At 39.4% G+C, this 22,565-nt stretch overlaps 1 protein-coding gene across 1 annotated transcript; it reads right to left on the minus strand.

Annotated features, from left to right (window-relative positions):
* Positions 1-2,620: 2,620 nt before the first annotated feature.
* LOC104542574 (ras suppressor protein 1-like) lies at positions 2,621-21,913 on the minus strand (the record flags this gene model as incomplete). Its single annotated transcript, XM_010186931.1, has 6 exons — positions 21,856-21,913; positions 21,173-21,223; positions 7,093-7,213; positions 4,613-4,731; positions 3,024-3,106; positions 2,621-2,753 (listed from the first exon to the last, which is right to left on the minus strand). Coding segments are annotated over exons 1-6 (565 nt in total), but the record flags the coding sequence as incomplete, so codon positions are not given.
* Between the last annotated feature and the right edge of the window lie 652 nt (positions 21,914-22,565).

A 22,565-nucleotide genomic window follows, 5' to 3' on the forward strand; every position in this document is an offset into this window, starting at 1 on the left:
CTCATTCAAATACACTGTTTAATTCTGGTGTTTATATTGCGCCCATCTCTCTGATAAATGAACATCCAGTGCCTCATTGCTGTCCATCAGTGTCCAGAGTAAGCCAGTACAAAGCCTTCAGCACCTTTAATTATGAAAGTGATAATGAGAGAGGAAAGATTGTTTACTTTAAATGGAACAGTCGTACCTTCAATTAATGCAAATAGACCCGCTCATTGAAAAGCTATTTATCCAACATGCACAGCACAAAGTATTTGGATAGTTCTTCTTACATTATAATTCCATTTTAAAAATTTAGGAGGGAGAACTGAGGCAGCAGATAAAACTGTTTTTCTCTCAGATGGCCACTATGTATTTAGCAGTCTACTCATAGGGTGTAACATTCGCAGACCACCATTCCTTGGCCGACTTTAAAACTGGCTGCAGAGGGGCCTGCTTCTCTAAATTACCCTAGTTTGCAGAAAGGAAAACAAGGCTGCAGAGATGAAGTGACTTTCTCTAGTCATTCAGTAGATTCACACTTGCCTGTGGCCTGCTCTTACCCGGTCTCAAACAAGCCATCCAAAGCCCAGCCTGGTGCTCCATTTACCAAAATCCATTCCCTAAATGGATTGCCTAGATGGTTAATAAATAAGCGAGAACATTGCTTTGCAGAGTAAATACGCTTGCAACTTGCACAAGTTACAAATCTAGACTTCAGTGCGATGTTCTCTGGAATATACTCCAAAATCTAAGCCTCTTTAAATATTTTATATAGTTCTAGCAGTATGCATGGCACAGACTGCAACAGAAATTACACCAACTGATCATGAACAAGAATCTTCGTTAAGACCATAACATGAAACATGGGTAAATTAATACATGAAGAGGAAAAGCCAATTTATAGAACAGAAGTTGAATAATAAAGCATGGAGATGACAAGCACTTAAGCTGCGTCAATGCACCTCATCCTGATCAGGTGGGGCAAAATTACAAGTCCTTTTTCTACCAGATGGTATTGTTCTATATTGCAAACAAATGTCAACTAAAAGGAAAAATGCTTCCTTTGGCCATCCTGAGTTTTGCAGGTCAGCGTAAAGCAAACAAGAATTTTGTTTCAAATGTTTCCATTCGGTTTGGACAATGATGGTAAAACCAATTGAAGTGAATTTGCTGTTATGCTTGTAAGGCAGCAGCATGTTTAGAACATTTAATTAGTCACAGAAGGTGGTTAGACTCAGTGCAGCATTTAACTTCCACTTTCTGGAAAACAAGAAGGCTATAATTTAGGAAGCTACAGAAAAGTACACTTACAGATACTACATGCTTCTAAAACATTATTGCTGTTTTAAGAGACTTTATAAATAAATACGACTGACAAAAAGCTAAATAAAGTATACCTGTGTTAAGGAATAAACATCTGAAATTAAGGAAAAGAGAGCAACTTTCATCTAGCAGTGGTGAGAAAAAAAACCAATAACAACACTCAGTTTCATATAGTCTGCTAGAGTAATAAAGGCAAAAAACCCATGATGGGTAAACAAATAAGAGTCAAAACAAACATCTTCCCTCACCTCACAGAAAAAAACCCAGACACTTTCCTTTGCTGTATAATACAAAAAGCATACACTGCAGACTGTCACATTGATGCGCACAGCTGCCACATTCTCTAATGGATCAAAGCAAGTTCTTATGACAACAAATAATTTAGCTTTATCATGCTAACTTCAGTCAGTATCTTTCTGAGTCCTAGGAACTATTATTTGGAAGGTACCAGTAGAACCAAAGAAGCTTCCCTATATAAAAGTCCACAATAATAAGAAACAAGGAATAAGCTCTGTGTAACAGGTTTTCAACAACAGGTTAATTGGTGAAGCAATGTTATTCTCAACAAAAATATTTTTAAAGATTGTCGTAAAAGATCTGAAAACAAATTCCGGCTTGGGACAAGCAAGCACAACTTCTACTGAAGTTAATGCCCCTCAAATAAAATTGAACACTGCAATACAAATTCAACGAAATCAATACTTAAGTTTCAAAGAAAAACTCTGTATGTTGAAAGGAGCCCCTTATAATTGTATTTAAACAGCCAATATCACAAATTCAAAGTACATCAACCAGCTTCACTGCTCTAAGTGAAAGAGCTGTCAACTCATTAAGAAAGGTAGACTACTGAAACAGAAAAATAAAGACATTCCTCTAATCTAGCTATATTTTACTCTAGTTGATCAAACTTCAATTTTTACAGGAACAGTCACAAAAAGCCACTTATACTGCTGTGATTTTTTGCTTAATATAATTTTGGCTGATCCAAATAGTGTTCACAAAACCCAGCCAGAGACAAGAATAGCTTTGCAGACCCAATATTTACAATATGTTGTATAAAGCAAGATGCTATATACAAATTGGCACAATACACAAGGAAAACGTAACATAAAAAAAAAATAAAACTGAACACACAGCATATTCTGGCCTCTCTTGCATATGCAGTAGGAGTGAAAAAGTGTTTCTCAGATGAAAATAAATATTAGCAGCAATGATGACTTAAGCATCATAACTTCCTAGAGTTAAACAACTGGTTTTGTTTCAGAGGAAACACAGTTTATCATTATCATTATCATTATTATTTGAATAAATAAACGATCATCCATAATCTTACCTAGTTCTGGGGGCAGCACAGTGAGACGATTTCCCTGGATGTGAAGTTCCTTAAGCTGAGTGAGCTCCCCAATTTCTTTAGGCAGTGATATCAGGTCATTGTCTCTAAGACTCAGCTAAGAGTGAACAGAAAGTAGTCAGAACAACTTTTGGTTACCATAAAGCAGCCTAAAACAGAACTCTGCTCCCTCTGCCTGCACCTTTCTCCTAAACGCTCAATTCTTCCAATTTATTTACAAGTGTCTGCTGGTAAACAAGAAACAGTTCCAGGTGTAGTGGTCCATTCCTGCAAACATACCCTACTACTCCTCAAATTGACTGGATTCTATTCCTACAAGTGTTGCAAAAGTGAATCGATTTTCCAAGAATTTAGATAAATTACTTACTATCTGCAACTTTGTGAGCTTCCCAATATCTGGCGGCAGGATTTCAAAATCGTTGTCACTTAGATAGAGTGCACGCAGGGTGGCTGCAAATGAAATAGCGATATATAAACAAGGTGGCATATAACCCAACCATTTGAGGTCTAATCAATAAGAGAGAGTCAGGTTTGATTAATAACCCTGACTTGGTGAAAAGCCTTTGACATACCCAGGGCTCACAATAATAACAAGCAGGTCAAACTCAGATTTACTGGCTTATTGTATTGTTGGTGAGTTCAGAAACACATCTATATTCAAAGGGACTGGCACAATTAACAGTTTCTACAATAGTGTACTCTGGCAGGTTCTGGCATATAGTATATTCTGGCAGCTGTGTACTGAGACTAAGAACTCTTTACTACCCTTGATTCTTATGCATTACATCAATTTGCATACTAAATAAATATTAAAAAAAAGTCATCTGAGGTTTTTTGGAAAAATACATGTCTATATTAAGCTCTATAGAAAGCACAGCCTGACACTGGGAAAGACTTTAAAAGAGAGAAATACAGAAGACTCAAATTGTATAATTTGTAATTTCCATGCTTAGTCTCTAAGAAATTCCCAGAACAAGAGATGATCCAGCACAACCATGCAGCTTGCTATTACTGAATGAGCGTATGTGACAGTTCGAAAAAAAAAAAAAAAATTAAAATGGTGACTCACAAAGAACTGTTGGGTGCAGCAGGAAGGACAGTGGTCAGGTCAGCAAAACCTCTCCTCCCCACCAGAGAGGAGATTCCATTTGTCTCACACAGTTCACTCCTCCTCTTTTCATTTCATCACATGTGACTATTTTTAAGAATGCTGACTTAAAAGTCTCCCTCTGCCAATTACAATCACAAAATCTCTCAGACAGCAGCACTCCTTCCTCTCCCCTCGCCTATCACTTTTGCTGCTAAATGCACTGATCCTGAAGTGATCCCACTAAGGCAGCAGAATCACTGGAATTCAGAAAGTGCCAGAATTCAAGTTGCTTCGGCAACCATAACGCATCCCTTTTGCACATATGCATTATAGTACTTTTATTTTAACTCTCTAAGCATGTATTTTTAACATCTGCAAAGGTCAGCTTAGGTCTACAATTCCTGTGTCAAGCTTTGCAACTTCAGCATTTTTTTTTAACATAGTGGCCACTTGAACATCTGCGCGCTGTTAACACTTTTCCAGTAATGAACCATCAGGAACACAACTGTTTCCAGAGTCAACATATGACAGCTACCTTAGGAAACAGTTTACTTTCCCCTGAGGCTTGCAAGCTTTCACAAAGTTTTTAAGTTTTAACTGAGTATGGAACCCAAGGAAATATTACTCAGAATAAAACTAATATACCATTACTAACCAAGTCTCCTTGTATCCAATGGTGCCAGGTGACTGTATATCTGTGGTAAATACTGTTGAGCTATGTAGAAATATTCAAGAGGTATTCAAAGAAAAGCATATACATCAGAAAAAGTTCTGTTGGAGTTTGGTCTCCATCAAATAAATTTCAACTGCAGAAAGCAAAGCACCATATCATGAAGATTTGTAGAGCTTTTAGAAAAGTTTCTTACTCAGATAGAAGAAGTTTCCTGGTAGGGACTTTTCATTTAAGTTGTTATAAGTCAAGTCGAGAACCTCCAGAGCTGGTAAAGAGCCAAATCCCCTTGGCAAGGTGTTTAACCTGTTCATGCTGCAGGTTAAGAGGAAAAAACAGAACGTGACATCAGTATTCATTTAATCTGGTAGGAATAACACAGGCAACAAGAGATTAACTTCTAAAAACAATGTAAAACTATCCTTATGTTTTGAAAAGTGCTTGATGCTGCACAACACTGAGCAAGCCTTCTGCAATGCAGACCATTTATCTGTCACTCCCATAAATTGCCCAAAACTTACGCACTCACATGTGATCTTGTCTGTTATGTCAATCAACAGCCACACCTGAAGCACAAAGCACAAGGAAAAGGAGGTGCCACAGTGCTATGTGCAGCCTAAACAGTGTGCCATGGAGAAACCAAGTCCTCAGTAGGTGACATATCTTCTAGCTAAACTGCAAATTACACTTTTGCACCTCATCTTAACCATCTGCCATTAGTCTGCACCATGTAGTTCTTCACCATGGCACCAAATACGAAGAGGAATACCTCAGCTGCACGGTATTTATGTTCAGCAATACAGCAAATTTGTGTCACTAGACAACTATTGATGCCCATGGAGCATGAAGTCAATAAAATGTCAGTGCTTTGACCAATGAAGCTCAGTCTAAATATAGCTCGTTCAGCCAGTCTTAAGGGGGTTTGGGATAGCAGTTACCCCTGGCAGCACCCAGAAGCACATGGGGAAAGCTAAGAGAAGGAAAAGGTTTCTCTGATAACCCAGAGCAGACAAGCTACAGAAAACAGTAATTTCTCCCTGACCTCAAAGGGCTTGAACAAGGTGATCCAGATAATTACTAGAGCTGCTGCAATGATGAAGTGAGGCAAGGAGCCAGAGGCTATATTCATAGAACCTTACTGTAGCAGCTATAGCTCTGGCTGCTTATCATATGAATAGAAAAGAACCACCAGCTTGTTATTTATACCGTTCCTATTGCATGTACACCAAACAAAGCTTGCACTACGGATCTTGCTTCAGTTGTCACCTGGGTTTGAAAGTGTAACAGAGAAGATAGGCATGTTCATGCCCCCAAACTACTAGGGCAGAACAGTTTCCTCTTCACTGATTCCAATCAAGATCTTGGGCCCCACAACACATGAAGGTGAGAACTGTGGTTCCAAGTCTTAACTCTAAATGGACTCTTATACTACATTTTTTTTCCATTAATGAAGATGAGTATTCAAACTAAACACCTGTCCCTGCTTTAATTCATGGAAAGAGCCCAACTTCTTCCTCTCTCCATACGCTGCAGCACTTCTGTATCCCAATCCAAAAAATATCAGTGTAATCCTCAAGATATGCTGATCGTGAAATAATATTTGCTCTGAAAAGCAATTGCAGGTTTAAACAGATATTAAGGCATGCCAGAGATCTAAAGTAACCAAATAAAGACCAGAGAAGACAGATCATCATAAAAACATTTATTGGCATTCCAACAGTTCAAGATGCAATCCAATTATCAGCGCTTTACAGAAGTTTCTAAAGCAGGATAAATAATTTATTTAAAATAGAAAAATCCTCAGTTTAAGGTGTTCAGAAGTTTGAATTTACAAAATACAAACATTCTTTCAGAAGCCTATAGAGCTAAAGCTCACCCCTAACACCAATGCTTTACGTAGCTACACTTCAATATGCCCAGTTAGTTTTAAGAAGGTTCTGTGTTTCACATCAATTTTCTTAATTCGAGGAAGACTTTGGCAACTGTAGTTATTATGAAATATCACCAACTGTACTGGAATATAGTATCTGAACACTTAACAGGAATGCCTCTGGCTCAAATTCAGTCAATACCTGTTCTTTCAATTAAATGCACACCACATTTAAGGATTTGCTATGTCTTTTACAGGTTTAGCAGAAATTGAAATTTCTTTAATCCCAAATTTAGGACTTTGGAATTAAAGTCCTAAATTAACCTGGAAAAATTAGCATTTGGTTTCTTTGTTTTGTTTGGGGTTTTTGTTCGGCTGGTTGGTTGGGTATGGGTTTTGTTTGTTTGTTTTGTGGGGTCTTTTGTTGTGTTTGTTTGTTTTCTGTTTGGTTGGGGGTTTTTATTTAACAAACAGGAAATAGAGCTTGGCTCATTTACAGAATTAAGAAACAGTTGCTAGAGAATTAAAATTCAATAATTGTTAAGTTTGACTTCAGTATTAGATGAATGCAAGTTGCTGTTGCCCTTAAATAGTTATTTATATACCAGAGTAAGTGCTTCATCACTTCTAAGTATCTGATTATCCAGGAAAGTAGCTAAACACTCTGAAACCATAATTGCCAAGTTACCATCACAAGCACTTTCAAAAAGAATCTTTAGCAGCAAAAAATAAGAAGTTCCAGGTTCAGCTATGACAATATTTGACAGTACCTCTATTACAGTAAAGTTTTGCATTAAGATACGCACCCAAGATTCAGGTGTTTGAGCTTCTGAAGGCTGCTGATCTGTGTCGGCAGCTCTTCAATCTGGTTGTTGAAAAAATTGAGCACTTCTATGTTTCTCAGGTCTGCGATGTTTGCTGGCACAGCTGCAGAAAAGTTTTCACAGTGAGAGACTGCAATTAGCACAGGTTACTTAGACGAGAGCTGCTCTACTAGCACCTGTCTGCTGCTCTGCTTGTACAGTGGCTGACAACAGAAACAGCACCTAATAGCTACTGCAATAAAAGCAAAGTTTATCAAAAAAGCCTCCTATCTGGAATCTGTTCTCATTACTGAGAGCACTTTGTACTCTTCAGAAAATTACTAGCAGTACTGTAAGATATTTTGACTAACAAAGACAAGACATGGTCTCATAGACTAACAAAGAGAAGCAGGCCATCCTCCGAGTTTCTGTAGCAGACAGGTGTCAGGAGAGCAGAACCTAAGAGATTCAGATAATTCTATTATTTGAGTTGAAAAAATGAATGATACAAGTTACACCAAGACAACAGTTTTATTAAGGGTCTTTAACAGTAAATACGAAATTAAAGAGTTATTTTTAGTGATGGCCCATTCTGCTTACTGCTTAAATAATCCAGTATCCAAGTTCTTGTCCATTTAAGATACTACAAAATTTATAAAAAATTAAGTTTAGCCCTAAAAGACGAACCGTTCAGCCAAGCCCATTTTCAGTTACCTCCCATGAGTGAATAACTGATTGAGACACATACGTCGCTACATCGGGTTACCAACAAGTTAATGCCTGCTTATTATCTAGAAACATGAAAAATAAGTCAGAAGCACAATATGAATAACCCTGTGCAAATGAGGTTATAAAGCTGTTCAGATTTGTATCTTTCCCCCCTTAAACTTAGTGAGACTTAAGCAGACAGCTGAGGTTTACATAAAAGGAGGTTGGCAAATCACCTGCACTGAAGCCTGCACCTGTGTTCAATAGTCAACTTGGTTCAGTCTCAACTTTGACTGCATCAGGAACCCATAGAGTGCACATCTAAATAATTAGAAGTTTTTATGAGACTATGATTTTCTTTTATTTGTTGGCATGAGGCAATCTCAGTCTTAAAACGGAGTCAATAATGTTTACAAAGCAGAACATTATAGTATGTCACATTTACTAGATTATAAGTCTAATTACATTGTGAACAATAACATGATCCCTAACAAGCACGCTAATTACCCTCCATAAACATTATTGCTGAGGGTCATGTTCATTGCAGAAGATTTTTAGTAGACTTTTTTTTATAAAGTCATTAAGGCAAATCTGAACATTTTAAAGCCTTCCCTTTGCGGTATTTTCCAACTGGTCCACGCATATCTGTCACTCAATGATAGCAAGAATTATGTGGCTTCAAAAAGTAAAGGGTAATGTACTACTATTGTTGTTTTACATTATTCCCTAACAGAAGTTAACTGAGGATTTTAATTGAGATAATTCAGCTGTTTCCAGCCTCAATATTTCACCAGAACAGTAATTACCAGTATTAAAATGTTTTCCTTTCAAAAATTAGACTTTACAATTTGACTTTGATGAGATGCAATGGACAGGCAAACCACGTTTCTGCTCTTCTCAAACAGATACTATGTTTATGCAAGACTAGGAATCAGAAGTACTAGCAAATACACATTTTAGTTTAGTCAAAGCCTAAACAACAGAGACCAAATGCAATCCTCCTGAAGTTAGTTAATGCAATTACTAAAAATTTGGTATGAAGGTTCTAGCCTTTTTGACAATAAGAGATTACATTGTCCTATTAAAAACAGTGCAATTTAACATCACAAGTTACCCTAAATGTAATGCAGAGCTCTATTATGAAGAGAGTTTCTCACTGAAATGAGAGCCTGAAATTCAGGAGTCCAGCCTTACCAAACCTACAGTCAGCTTGAGTTCTGTACTTCAATTATTCAGGCTGAACATAATCACAAGACGATAAAGAAATGAAGGAGGGATTATCCAAGACACTGAAAGTTCCCAAAGCCAACTAAAGAAAGCATATCTTACACCAAGGACAATACCATCACTGCACAGACAGGAAGCCCATGAAAATTTTTGATCTTGCTGTGAGGCCAGACTACAGAAACTGTCGGACTACAGAGACAATCTGTTAGAGCTACCCTCATGCAAGGAAAACCAGCAACACCCAAGGTGCATTTCAGTTGAACCGGTGTTGGTTAACAAGCACCTTACATTTATTCAGTCCTATTCACAGATTTAGTTACCTAATGACCTCTTATAGCACCGAGTAGCAGCAAAGCTGCTGTGTCTCTGTCAACAGACCACAAGATGAGGACAAGTACTCTCCAAGCAGCCTGATGGAGTCCAAACAAGTAAGAAAGCAAAATGCTGGACCCAGTTACTGAACTACCTTGGACTACTGACGCTGATTTAGTGGATGCGTCCTTTCAAATACGCATCCAAACCAGCTTGCGCCCTCCCATAAGAAAAAATGACTTAAATACTTAAGCTTGTATCTCGCTTCTGACTTAAGCTAGGAAATTGTGGAGAGAGAAAAAGTCATTTAAAAGGAAAAAGGTGAACAGTCATCTTAATTTAAGAAAAGACACAGAACAACCAAAAAAACCCATGAAACTACCCAGAAGAAGATGACACCTAAACATCAAGATAGGAAGAAAATGGCTTCCAGAGATTTGTTCCTGACAATTACACTTGCACTGAAGATCAAAGAGAAAATGTGTTTCAATGGGTTACTACATGGTTGAAAAGTCTCAAATTCTACCTGCTCATCCCACTTACAAACAGGGCAAAAATTCAACTTCCATTGGCTAGTTTATCAGAGGATTTTAATTTCATTTTCTTTTGTCAGAGAACTGGAGTGAGTAAGTGTCCCTAGTGAACAATATGAGCTAGGTCCTTGCACACTGTCCACTAAGTTTCTGATATATCTGTATAATTCTCACATGCTGTATTTCATGCTGTGAATCACGTTTAGGATACTTTGTATAATTATTTTCTTCAAGCCATCCTAAAAGCTGTATGGGAAGCAGGCTGAGATGAGAACAAGGCTAAAAAGGTAGCAAAGGATTTCGATTAAATACTGTGTGTGTCAGCCTGTTAAATCAAAATAAAAAGCCCCAATCCATAATTGGAGATTTTGGTTTGGATAGAGGGGCTGGAGGTATTTCATGAGAAGGAAGAACAGAAGAGTAGCTCAAGACCAGGCCTGTGGTACTTTCTCCTGTAATAGCTTATTTTCTGGTTCAACAATTCAGATTAATTTCTAATATGAATGAATGCTCTCTTGGATTCCCAGAAAAAAAGAAGACTGAAATTAACTCCTGCACTGGTCTGTACCTAAACTGCACAGGCTCAGTACCTTCAGGTCTAAAGACCAGGAGTGGTCAAGCAAGGTTGACTAGGAATATAATGTTCTTGGTTCGCAACTTCACACAATTAAGTGCCTCCTGACTACCATCCCGCTGTTATATTGCAAATTTCTTCCCAGATATATAGCAGACTGCCAAATACCAAGAAATTAATGTTCTGGCAATACTGAATTCCACTCGAGTCACCTTCTCATGATGAGCTGTGAGAGTGAACTGTCAGCATCCTGGTTCCATTCACCCACATATTTACAGTACAATCCACAGTGTCTTAACAACTCTCCTAAGGCCATCTGCTGCCCAGTGTCATTAGCAACTAAACTCCCCCTCAGCAAATGCTAGTACAATTTGGCAGTCCAATGCCTTTGCATTCTCTAATGAAGCTTCAGTCATATCATGAAACCCCATTCATATTAAGTCTCACTTCAGAAGACCAGGAACAGCTTCCTTCCCGTTGTTCAATACTTGAAATCACATACAGTGATTCACTACAACAGCTACAGACTTCACCTTGATTTAAAGAGCTTGGCTGAGAGCAAAAGAGGGTCTACAGGCTGCACACCAAGGAATAAGAGGACTTTCTTTGTGCTCCTGGAAATAAGGATTGGCAACTTGTTATACTTCAAAGCATGTAAAAACAAATGTGCTCTTTTTTGCCCTTAAGTTAGTGGCAATTCTTTAGGCACTAAAATATATTTTCAGAGCAGCAGCCTTTCGCTCAAGGCAAGTTAATGAATTTTACTCCTACATAAGCAACAATTGTTCAAAAGTTCTGATTCCCAGAACATACATAAGAAAGATTATATGTTGCTACTCAATGCCTGTATATAGCTCCACACCTAAGTATTCTGGATCCTGACCCGAGTTCTCTCTCCACATAAAGAGCCAAAAACCAACACTAGACATTTCTCTTTACTAGAGGTCTGATGTTGCCCTCTGTTGGAGAACAGATATTGGATTAGATGGACCTTTTATCCAAGAGAGCCATTGCGCAGAGAACCATGCTAAGAATGTTAAAATCAGTCCAAGCAGCTTGGAGTTACGAATGTCTCGGATGTAACCCTGTCTCATAAGGCAGGAAGTCAAGCGGCTCTCACACCACTTCTTAGCACTGACACCCTGATCCAGCTCCTTTTATATACCTGACCTCTGACAAAGAAGCAAGAGCACAGAAAATGGAAGAGGAGAAAAGGAGGTGCATTTTTTTCCTCCAGTTCCACTCAGTCACTTCTGTCATAGATGTAGGTTTCAATACAACTCTTCTTGTGGTGGCAGGGCCGTTCACGCAGCTGAAAATGCTTTCTGATAAGTCTGTATTTCTGCATATCATCTCTAGGACTATTTCAATTATAGCTCCTGTGAAGTACTGGAAAACAATAGGAATCCTCACAACTTTAGAAGCGAACAAACTCACGTGTTTGCAAGATTAAGTCTCTATTCGCTTTTCATTGAAAAGACAAAATCTGGTCTGTTTTTGTGTATTTAGTAGATACTGACATTGTATCAAACATTTTTGAAGATACTCTTAACAAAAGAGACCCTTATCAAACTTTCCTTAACAAGTTAAAACTAAAATATAAAGCATTTCAGTCATGGAAGCTCAGCTGAAAAACACGATGAGTCAATACACCACCCCATTGGACAAGTGAAATAACTTAGTAAAAAAGTAAAACTCCATGAGAGGAACACATGGCATGTAAACAGAGTTAAACATTTCAATTCAAGTATACCTTAACACTGAATGTTCAAAATAACATAGTCCCACTGCTGCTTAGGAAACTGTAACTGTAACATCTGCCTATTCATAAAACTGTCTACAAGTAAGCTTACAATCTTGTCAAATACAATTCAAAGACTCCAGGAAACCTCCCATCAAAATAAATGGGTTTTGAATCAGACATCAAGTGAAATAATAATTTTAATTACTTAAAATAAGATTATTTTCTTTGGCATTCACATCCTTCAAAACTTAAACCTGCAAAAGCTCTGTTTTTTCAGAATGTTTCTTTAGTTAATGAAATAATTTTGGAGTACCTCAGAACATGACATGCAGTAGTGCTCCAAACCTTTACAGGTTCTGAGGGAATATTTATCCAGAAGAATTATGAAAATAGCACTACTTGTCAGAGAAGAGATTTACACGGCTACACCAGTTTCTCATCAAACTGTTCCAACTCTAAGCTGGTCAAGAGTCATATAGAGTAAAGAGAACTCAATGCAGACCTTTGACAGTGCTACCAGACCATTGCAGATCCCAGGTAAGGTTTTCTTGTCAAGACCAAGAACCTACCTTTTAGTGTTACCTAAAAGTAAAACCTGTGGGTTATACAACACAATAGTTCTGCAGACTGTTGCTAACCCGGTTGGTGTCCACAGGAACTTTTCATGAGTAAGGATCCCTTAGAGTAAAGGTCACAAAGACACGAAATGTCACATTTCATGGGGGAGGAAGAATTTAGAATACTAAATATATAATGCATTCTGTGCATCCAATATAACTGTACTCATAGAGTCAGAGTCATGTTTAGATCAATTTGACAAGAGTTCTGTTACACTGAGAGAGAAGCAATCAGCTTCACCAAAATGAAAGAGGAATTAGCAGAGGGAGAACACAACAGTTTTCATTTTAAATATTCATAAGCATGCTGATATCATACTTGGCAGTTAACTGGAGAGAATCCTTATCCCATGCAGTACTTAATTTACACATTATGTAGTTCAAGTTCCCCATTTTGTCCTCCCCTCCACCCACTTCCAAAGATGGAAACTAACCCTTCTCAAGCTGAAAACATTTAAAACAAACTTGTCTCCATTTTCGGCTCTTTCCAGCAACCAGCAGAGTTCTTTTTTGCAATTATCCACAGAAGCACTGCAGTTATGAAAATGTTATTATGAACATGTTTAAATTATGCTATAGCTCACTGATGTGCTACTGTGCTAACAAAGCAACTTATTAATCAACAGTTTTTAATTTAGAAACCGGAGTCTAAGGAGAAGTGCAGTAAGCACAGGAAAGGCTGAGAAGAGGCTGGGAATCAAGTGACATCTAGTGAAGAGAGAGGACAAATCTGCTGTTCTCCAAGAAGAAAGCATAAGATGTACTTCAGAGTCTGCAGAGAAATACTGGAAACAAGAGGCTGAAGAGAGGGAAGGGACTTCTAGGTTGAAAGTAAATCATATAACAGTAAATAACTGAAACCACACCAAAGTGGCTCAGAAAAATGTTATGTTTGTTAGCTTTTTTACAGCAGTAAAGAACAGTACTGTTCAAGGGAGGGTAGGTATAAAACTGTGGATATAAATATGACTCTTCATTTCTACACATAATTTTGAAGAAAACTAATTATCAGTCAAACTTTCTGAATTAGTCTGACATGCAAATACTGTAGAGGACCACAGCATCTTCAGCTTCAATAATTATTTTGTGGGGAGTGCACAGCTCAGCCAAGATGCTTTGCTATTTTTCTTTTATGTCAGGAGAAAAAAACCCAACGTGTGGTGCACCATGCAAAAAGTTGAATAATACAGGCTATAACACCTTGTTACAGGTCAGATCATCTGTATGTGTTGATATTTCAACAGCAGGGAACAGTTAAGAAAAATAACTTCTGCAGCACTAAAGAACTTTAGCTGATAGTGTTGAATTGAGATTTATTATGTGGCTTCTACCAAACGCAATTGCAAATCATCTCACTGAATCTCAGCGAGTCTCCTTCAGGTGTTTAAGCATGATCTTTTCAGAGTTTCACACTACTGCACAGTAGCTGGCTTTAGTTAAACCAAATATTCCTCAATATTTTCTTTACTTCAGTCTATTTAATTTTCTGCAGTTTACAAGAGGGACTGACCAAAGATGCCCTGAGCACCAGATATTGAACAGATACTAAGTGTTACCCCTCACAGGTCAAGGTCCTCTTACTCAGGAGTACTCATCTACTCACATGCTCAGCAGTGCTTGTTTACAAAATGCTGCTTTCACTGTGAGAGTATCTAACAAACAGTCCATAATTCCAGTTTGCTTTGTTGAACAGTATTAGTAGTTCACACTTTTTATACCACTGAAAAGTTTTTAAGGACTCCTGTAGGACATTCAAAGGGCTGGAGCACGTCTCCTATGAAGAAAGGCTGAGAGAGTTGGAGAGAAAAGGCTGGGGACACCTTATTGCTGCCTTTCAACACTTAAAAGGGGGCTCATAAGAAAGACGGAGAGAGAGTTTTTAGTAGGGTCTGTTGCAATAGGACAAGGGATAATGGTTTTAAACTAAAAGAGGGTAGATTCACACTAGATATAAGGAAGAATCTCTTCACAATGAGGGTGGTGAGACACTGGCACAGGTTGTCCAGGGAAGCTGTGGATGTCCCCTCCCTGGAAGTGTTCGAGGTGAGGTTGGACAGGGGCTCTGAGCAATCTGATCAAGTTGAGGGTGTCCCTGCTCACTGCAGGGAGGTTTGACTGGATGATCTTTAAGGTCCTTTCCAACCCAAACCATTCTATGATGCTATGACTCTTTTTCACTGCTACTTGCATCATCTGACTTTTCCCCACATGCTGCACCACAGATTGCCACACTGATGCTGTTTATCAGCGAGACCAGACTGTCCTCAAAACACACACAGGAAGAGGCAGCAGTAAAAAAAGCTCACTGCTCCAAAGCAAAGTTAGCACATATATTTACACACAATGTTCTTGTTCCAGCCCTCAGAGCTAGGAATTAATTAAATTCTCTCCTGGTTTGGGCTCCCTGTACCACAAAGCAATGCTTAGAGCTGCTTATTTGAATCCATATGGTACAGAGTCCTCCTGGCACCTCTACATTAGCTGATCCCAGGCTTCACTTGTCTATGCACTTCATTTCCAGCTACAGCAGATAATCCTTCTAGACAAGGGAAACCACATTACTACGTATTGGCCATTCTCAGATAAATACCAGGAAACTATTTCATCCTAAGGGTTATTTTGCTCAGCAGCATTTTTGACACAGGAAAGAGTAAGAGGCCAGATGGATGAGTGATCTGAAGGGAAATGCTGTGTCATTATCCACTTCAAAGCAACACACCTGATTACTGGAAGAACCAGAAGAATACATAGAAAACAGAGTACAAAATCAACTACATAAAACTGAACCCAGTTTCCCCTCAACCTAGACCAAAACTACCTTCTCACCTCTGTCCTTCAGTATTAGCAACAAATAAAAAAAAAAATTAAAAAAAAATCACTCTGACTGTTAGCATAACAGCACAAAATTCTTTCATAAACTACTTTGCTTCATTCTCCCAGAGCTTCTTAAAACCAAAATTTATATTATTTAAAGCTAAAATGCTTTATCATTTGTACTTTCTCAGAACCAAAGGCTTGCAGTTTTTTAGGGGAAAAAAGAAAAAAAGGTAACAAGGTATTTAATCTAAACATTTGTGCAGAACTCAGATGTCATAGATTTAGTAAGGCATATATATAGGTATCTTCTTTTCCCTCCTTCTCTTGTCCCCCCTGAGCACTGCATTCATAAAGATATTTCCCTTTGGCGATCTCTGACCAGAAATAGAAAGTAAACACAAATCAAAATACATAACAAAAATGAAAAGCTTACAGTTAATTTAAAGCACCACTCCCAAGCACAGCTGAGAGGTCACTGTGTCAGGTAGAAGTCTTATGCTCTGGACAGGGCCCTAGTTTCACTATGCAGACAGACTGCTTGCACCGTTTTGAGGTGTATGTGTTAGTACACCAGTGTGGAATGAGACACCAGAAGGAAGCAGAGGCAGAATCAGAGTGGAGAACACAAGACGCAACAAAGAGTAATGAGTGTGCGGGCATCCAGTTCCCTCCAGAAGTCAGCAAGTTTGCTGTGTAAGTAACTTGCTACCAAAATGCAAAGTGTCAGACAGTACCAGTGGGAGACACCATAACACGTTTCAGCAGTCTGGAGAAGACAAAGCAGCTAGACTGGGAAGGAATTCAAGACAGACAGATGCAGTGTTGCTAAGTGCCTCTGGACTACCTCCAATACATTCAGGTATACACTACAGCCAGAAAGGTGACTTGTAAAGGAGATGCCCTAATAGAATAATGGCACCAAGGGATTTTAGCAGCATATTAAACGAGATCAAGGACACAGTCAAGAGGGTTAACAGCAACGAAGGGACAAGCTTCTGTGCTAGTCACGCACAGAGAGCAAGATAATTTAGAAGGAGATGGTAGAGCAAAGAAGCAGTAAGCTGTGTAAGTAGAAAAACAACAAGAAAAGTTTGGAACCACTCTGCTGGAAGAAGGCAAAATGCACAACGATGATAAAGGGTGACCCCGTGGCTGCCAAAGGAACGTGATCAATGAGACAGCTATTCTGACAGGATCAGAGAGTTAACTCAAACAAAATTCGTGTGTGGAAATGGGAACCAGCAGCAAAAAAACAATTGATCACCTCACAGAAAGGAAAGGACTAAAGATGAGAGGATTACACTTGAAGATAAAGGAAGCAACAGTGGAAAGAGCAGAGGACAGTAAGGGACAGCAGCTCAGAGGAAAGGGAGAGGAGGACAGAGAACGTGACATCAGGTAATACAGGTGAGGTCTGAGGGAAAAAATAATTGTTCCCAATTATTCAGACATTTGATAATATTGGGCAAGGAATCAGCACGAGAGCAAAGGGACAAAAGAAAAAAGTCAGGAGTGTGCTATGAATAGCAGGTAACTCCTGAGGACACTTAAAGGCAGCACAAGAACATAGTGAAGCTGGTGAGCACAGGATCACCTGAAGTTAAGGAGCCTGAGGGGAACAGCAGAACTAAGCTGCTGCTCACTACTACGTACCAGGCAGACTGAATTGCTACCAGGAATATAAGCTTCCTCCCCTGAAAGAACCTGCTAAAGATACTTAAACACTGACCTCTAACGGACAAATCATATAATACCAGTATTTCCACTGAGCAGAAATGCTCGTGGACTTCAGGTACATCGGGATAATGACACAAAAGCTAGAATCTCTGAACAGATTCTCCAAATGATTACAACATAAATTAACCATCTCAGGTAGGTAAGTCAAATAACTGTTACAGTAGTTACAAGCCATCAAAAACTTACAGCATATCTCAAAAATAAGTGAAATCAAACCATACCAATAGCTGCGCACATACTGATGACTAGCGCTCGCTCGTACCTGTTGTCAATGCTGATGTAAGCTTTAACGTACCAAACTGCTTTCCAGTCATGTCTTTCTCTCTGCACACCTCAGGCTGAACAACAGTTAACGTGAGCTTCTGAATGCTCCTCAAGCACTCTTTCTATCCATGATGCAGTACAGGGATTTGGTTTCATTTCATCAACATACTAAGTAAGGATGTTAAGTGTGATTATACTAGGATATGAAATTGTGCATACACTAAGTAGCTGGAGAATACCTTGAGTCAGCCCAGCTATTTCTACATCTCGAAGTTTCAACAGATTTGAGGAACATTTGTCAGGATTTTTATTTATTTTACTTTGATGTTAGCCAATGGGTTCTGATACCTGGGTCAAATCAGACAATCTATCCAGGCTAATAGCATGAGCATGACTGTTTAATTTTGCATCTCAGCTGTACACGGGATAGATAGCTTTAAATCACTACCTGATGGAATAAAAAGCATCCCAGTATACTACATGGAGACACTGGCTCAAAGGTCCTGCATCTGTGTCAGGGCAATCTCAAGCACAGATACAGGCTGGGTAGAGAATGGACTGAGAACAGCTCCGAGGAAAAGGCCTTGGAGGTGCTGGTGGATGAAAAGCTGGACATGAGCTGGCAACGTGCATATGCAGCCCAGAAGGTCAACTGCATCCTGGGCTGCATCAAAAGCACGGCCAGCAGGTCCAAGGAGGTGGCTCTCTCCCTCTACTCTGCTTTTGTGAGACCCCATCTGGAGTACTGTGTCAAGTTCTGGAGTCCCCAACACAAGAAGGACATGGAGCTGTTGGAACAAATCCAGCGGAGGGCCACGAAGATGATCAGAGGGCTGGAGCACCTCTCCTATGAGGACAGGCTGAGAGTTGAGATTGTTCAGCCTGAAGAAGAGAAGGCTTGGGGGAGAGCTTATAGCAGCCTTGCAGTACATGAAGGGGGTCTACAAGAAAGCTGGGGAGGGACTTCTTACAAGGGTGTATAGTGATAGGACAAGGGGTAATGGTTTTAAACTGGAAGGGGGTAGATTAAGATTAGACATTAGGAAATTCTTTACCGTGAGGGTGGTGAGACACTGGCACAGGTTGCCCAGGGAAGCTGTGGATGCCGCCTCCCTGGAAGTGTTCAAGGTCAGGTTGGACAGGGCTTTAAGCAGGTTGGAAAGAGATGATCTCTAAGGTTCTTTCCAACCCACTCTACAATTCTATATCTATGTTAAAAAAAAATAAAAATGCCCACTTTCTCCCTCTGCTTTCAAGCAGATTGTCACAGCAGATCCCACGCTGGAGTCACCCCAGGTTTGTCACTTACACAGCAACTGGCTCAACAAGACTGCAGAATCACAGCTGTTTAGTATCCCATTGAGTTTTGCTCCCGATTTTGAAGAAAAAACAAAGGAGTTCTTATCAAACTCAACTGTTTCAGAAGTTACTTGGAGCAGAAGCAGCCAGTTCAAGACTCCTGCTAGAACAGCAGCAGACAGCTGAAAAAAAATCCAGCCTCGTACTCTCCAGAAAAATCAATGTAGATTTGAGTACTTCTGATAATGAACGATTTAGACATGTTAATGCACAAGTACCAGCAGTATGAAAGGCACACTAAAAACTGTAACAAAAAATTTGCCACAAGAATATGAAGCAGTATGATGAATTTAACAGTGTGGTCCTCATACTTGTTAATGAAATTTTACTTACTTTTAATAGATTATACTGGCAAAAAAATGATATGGTTACATGAAAATATGCATATCCAGTTTTTACATGTATCTATTCTTCCAGACAGACACATTTACTCTAAAGAGCAGAAAAAAACAGCAAGCAGAATACTCATTTAAGTGGCAGAAAACTAGCAGAAGATGCTAATATGACCTTAGTGTTGCATGTCAAGTGTCACTGCCACCAGCTTCGTAGCCATTTTAAGAACTATCTGCTAAGACAATTAATTACATAGCTTAAAAGATTAGGTCAACAGTGTCAAATACGAGAATATGAACTTGAAATTTAGCCTTTTAAAAATGCATGCTGTCTATTTAAATGTCTACATCAATTTGTGAAAGAATACTAAGTTTCAGACTTGATGAGTTACTTCTCAGGAGAGCAGTGGTTTTACCTTCCCATAAAAGAAACCCAAACACAGCAATTAGAAAGGCTCACAGAATCCCTTAGCTGAAAGAACAGATATACTTGCAGTCTGCTGATCTAAGGACTACTTTAGGGGAAAACAGTAATTAAAAAATAGGATTTAATGTAAAAAAAATTTAGAGTAGTGCCAATCCTTAAAGTGGCATTTTGAAAATTAAAACTGCTTAAAACAAATGGCACTGTCTGGATTTTTCTCCAGTCGTTAAAGTCAACTTGAACACATCCTCCTTGGACACCTCTCATTACTGTATCTTTTTCCTCCCCCTAGTCAGGTCTACAGGTAAGACTTACAGCTAAGACATAGGTCAATTACTTAGCGTTTAATATGGGTCCTTACACTGAAGTATGTCAACCTTCCCCAACTCAGTTCTCAGACGGTGAAGTTTACTGCAATTCAAGTCTCCTTGCAGGAGTTTCAGCCTTCTCTTCCTCAAAGCAAGGCAGATATTTGCTACCTGCCCAGCCAGATGTGTGTTCAGCCGAACCCACCCTTTAACTACGTTTAATATTTGTAAGGTGATGTGGAAGAGGAGATTAAGTCCTCAGAAGTCTATTTGCTTTCAAAAGCTGTAGCATTTTTACAAACCCCACAGAAAGAACAGTCAAGTTTACCAAGAGTGTGGTTGGACACCAGGTGCCCACCAAAGCTGTTCTAACACTCCCATCCTCAGCTTAACAGGGGAGACAAAATACAACAAAAGGCTCATGGGCCAAGATAAGGACAGGGAGAGTTCACTCACAGGTTACTGTCAGAGGCAAAACAGACTCAACTTGACAAAACTCATATAATTTACTACCAATCAAATCAGAGTAGGGTAATGAGAAATAAAAACCTAAATCTTAAAACACCTTCCACCCACTTCTCCCTTTTTCCTCAGGCTCAGCTTCACTTCTGATATTGTCTACCTCCTCCCTATCAGCAGCACAGCGGTACGGGGAACGGGGACTGCAGTCACACATTGTTTCTGCTGCTCCTTTCTCCTCAGATGGGAGGATTCTTCGCTCTCCTCTCTCCTCCCACTCCACTGTGGGGTCGCCCCCAAGGGAGGCAGTCCTCCACAAACCTCTCCAACATGAGTCCTACCCACATGCTACAGTTCATCACAAACTGCTCCAGCATGGGTCCTTTCCATGGAGTGCAGTCTTTCAGGAACAGACTGCTCCAGCATTGGTCTTTCACAGTACCACAAGTTCTGCCAACAAACATGCCTTTCCATGCCTTGGAAAGGCATGTTAAACATGTCTGCTAAGTCATATTCTCAATCTCTTTATTAAAACTGAAGTGTGACACCAAGAAGCACTCTTAACAGTGACATTGTGGTCTATTAAAAATCAAACAAAACTAGCAGTGCCAACTTTCAAATATTGCTCAACAGCCTGCAATGAAGCCTGAAAAGAGGAATATACTTACTTGTAAGCTTGTTGTGACTCAGAACCAGCTGTGTGATATGAGACAATGTAACTGCAAATGAAGAGAGAAAGCAGTTAGTTTATGGACAGGGTAACTGAGAGCTTGTATCTATTTCAGCTAAAAAAGAGACAAGTTATTCTCTCTGCTCCATGAACTCCAGGTTCATAAGCACTGTCACAATAAAAAAGACAAGCTCAGAACTTAAGGACATATCCAGATACTTCTCTGCTCCTTTGCTACAACTTTCTGTCACTGCACCAAACAACTTAAGCAGTCAGTGCTGCAGGGCTCTGGTTCTGGGCTCACAAACACCTCTCTCATTTCCACACTTTGAATCCTTCCCAAAGAAAACCTGATAGGTACTCCAACGTTTATCCCAACAGGAACACATGCCACATGAGCAATTGCATTTCCACAGGTTGTCAATTCATTATTAACTAGTCACTGTTAGATTTAAACCCTAAATACCAATACTTGCATTTACAACCTTGCACCCATGAAGCACGGTAGCAGATTAGCATCATTGTTTCGTGGTGAATGGCCAGGTCACAACATGCAATATTTACTCAAATTAATGGAAAGATCCAATTGATCAAAGCCCCTCAGATGCCACCTTATTGAACAAACAAGCACAGGGCAACTACAGAGACCAGCACTCCCGTCTGCGCATCCTCATCCTTTACATGTCTTATTGCCTGCTTCCACCTTTGACACCACCATCACTTTTCCTTGAAGTTCCATAGCCCACAAACTGACAACAGTATCTGACCAGAAAAACATGCTAAATAGAGGAGAAACTCTCACTTTGAACTATTCCTCAAACATCTTCCCCTTTCTTGTAAAAAGTTTGTTGAATTTTATTGAACTAGAAAATTTGAGATACTTCTCTCCCCTACACCTTTTACTTACTTTCAGTATAGCCTCTTCAAAATAGCTCTCTCATCCCTCAGAGCTTTCTTCAAGCAACAAACATCAGTAAACATTAGCCCACAGACAACTCACAGGGCTAGTGTTGCCCTAGGGAACTAAGATACCCTGGTGAGCATGTGTGAAAACTGGCCATGCTAACCAATATCTACTAACCAGCAAGTTGGAGAAGAGAACTTGGAGGGATTTTACTTACTGATATAACAATGTTTCAGCTAACCCTTGACACCTCATGACACGCCACAGGCAAACATAGCCTGTTAGCAGAATGAAATCAGTCACTCAAAGGCAGAAATAGACCAGAAAGTTCAGTGTAGGGGAAAAAAAGAAAAGCATCACCATAGTTGCCTGTGCAACTGCAGGTTGTGGAGGAAGGAAAGGTAGGGAGAAGAAAGGAAGAAACAGAAAACATTTAAGAAACATTTCTTCTACAAAATGAGCACTTTTAAGTACTGCCTGCGCCACC

Source organism: Mesitornis unicolor, unplaced genomic scaffold, assembly GCF_000695765.1.
Source record: "Mesitornis unicolor isolate BGI_N332 unplaced genomic scaffold, ASM69576v1 scaffold25186, whole genome shotgun sequence".
NCBI lineage: Eukaryota > Metazoa > Chordata > Aves > Mesitornithiformes > Mesitornithidae > Mesitornis > Mesitornis unicolor.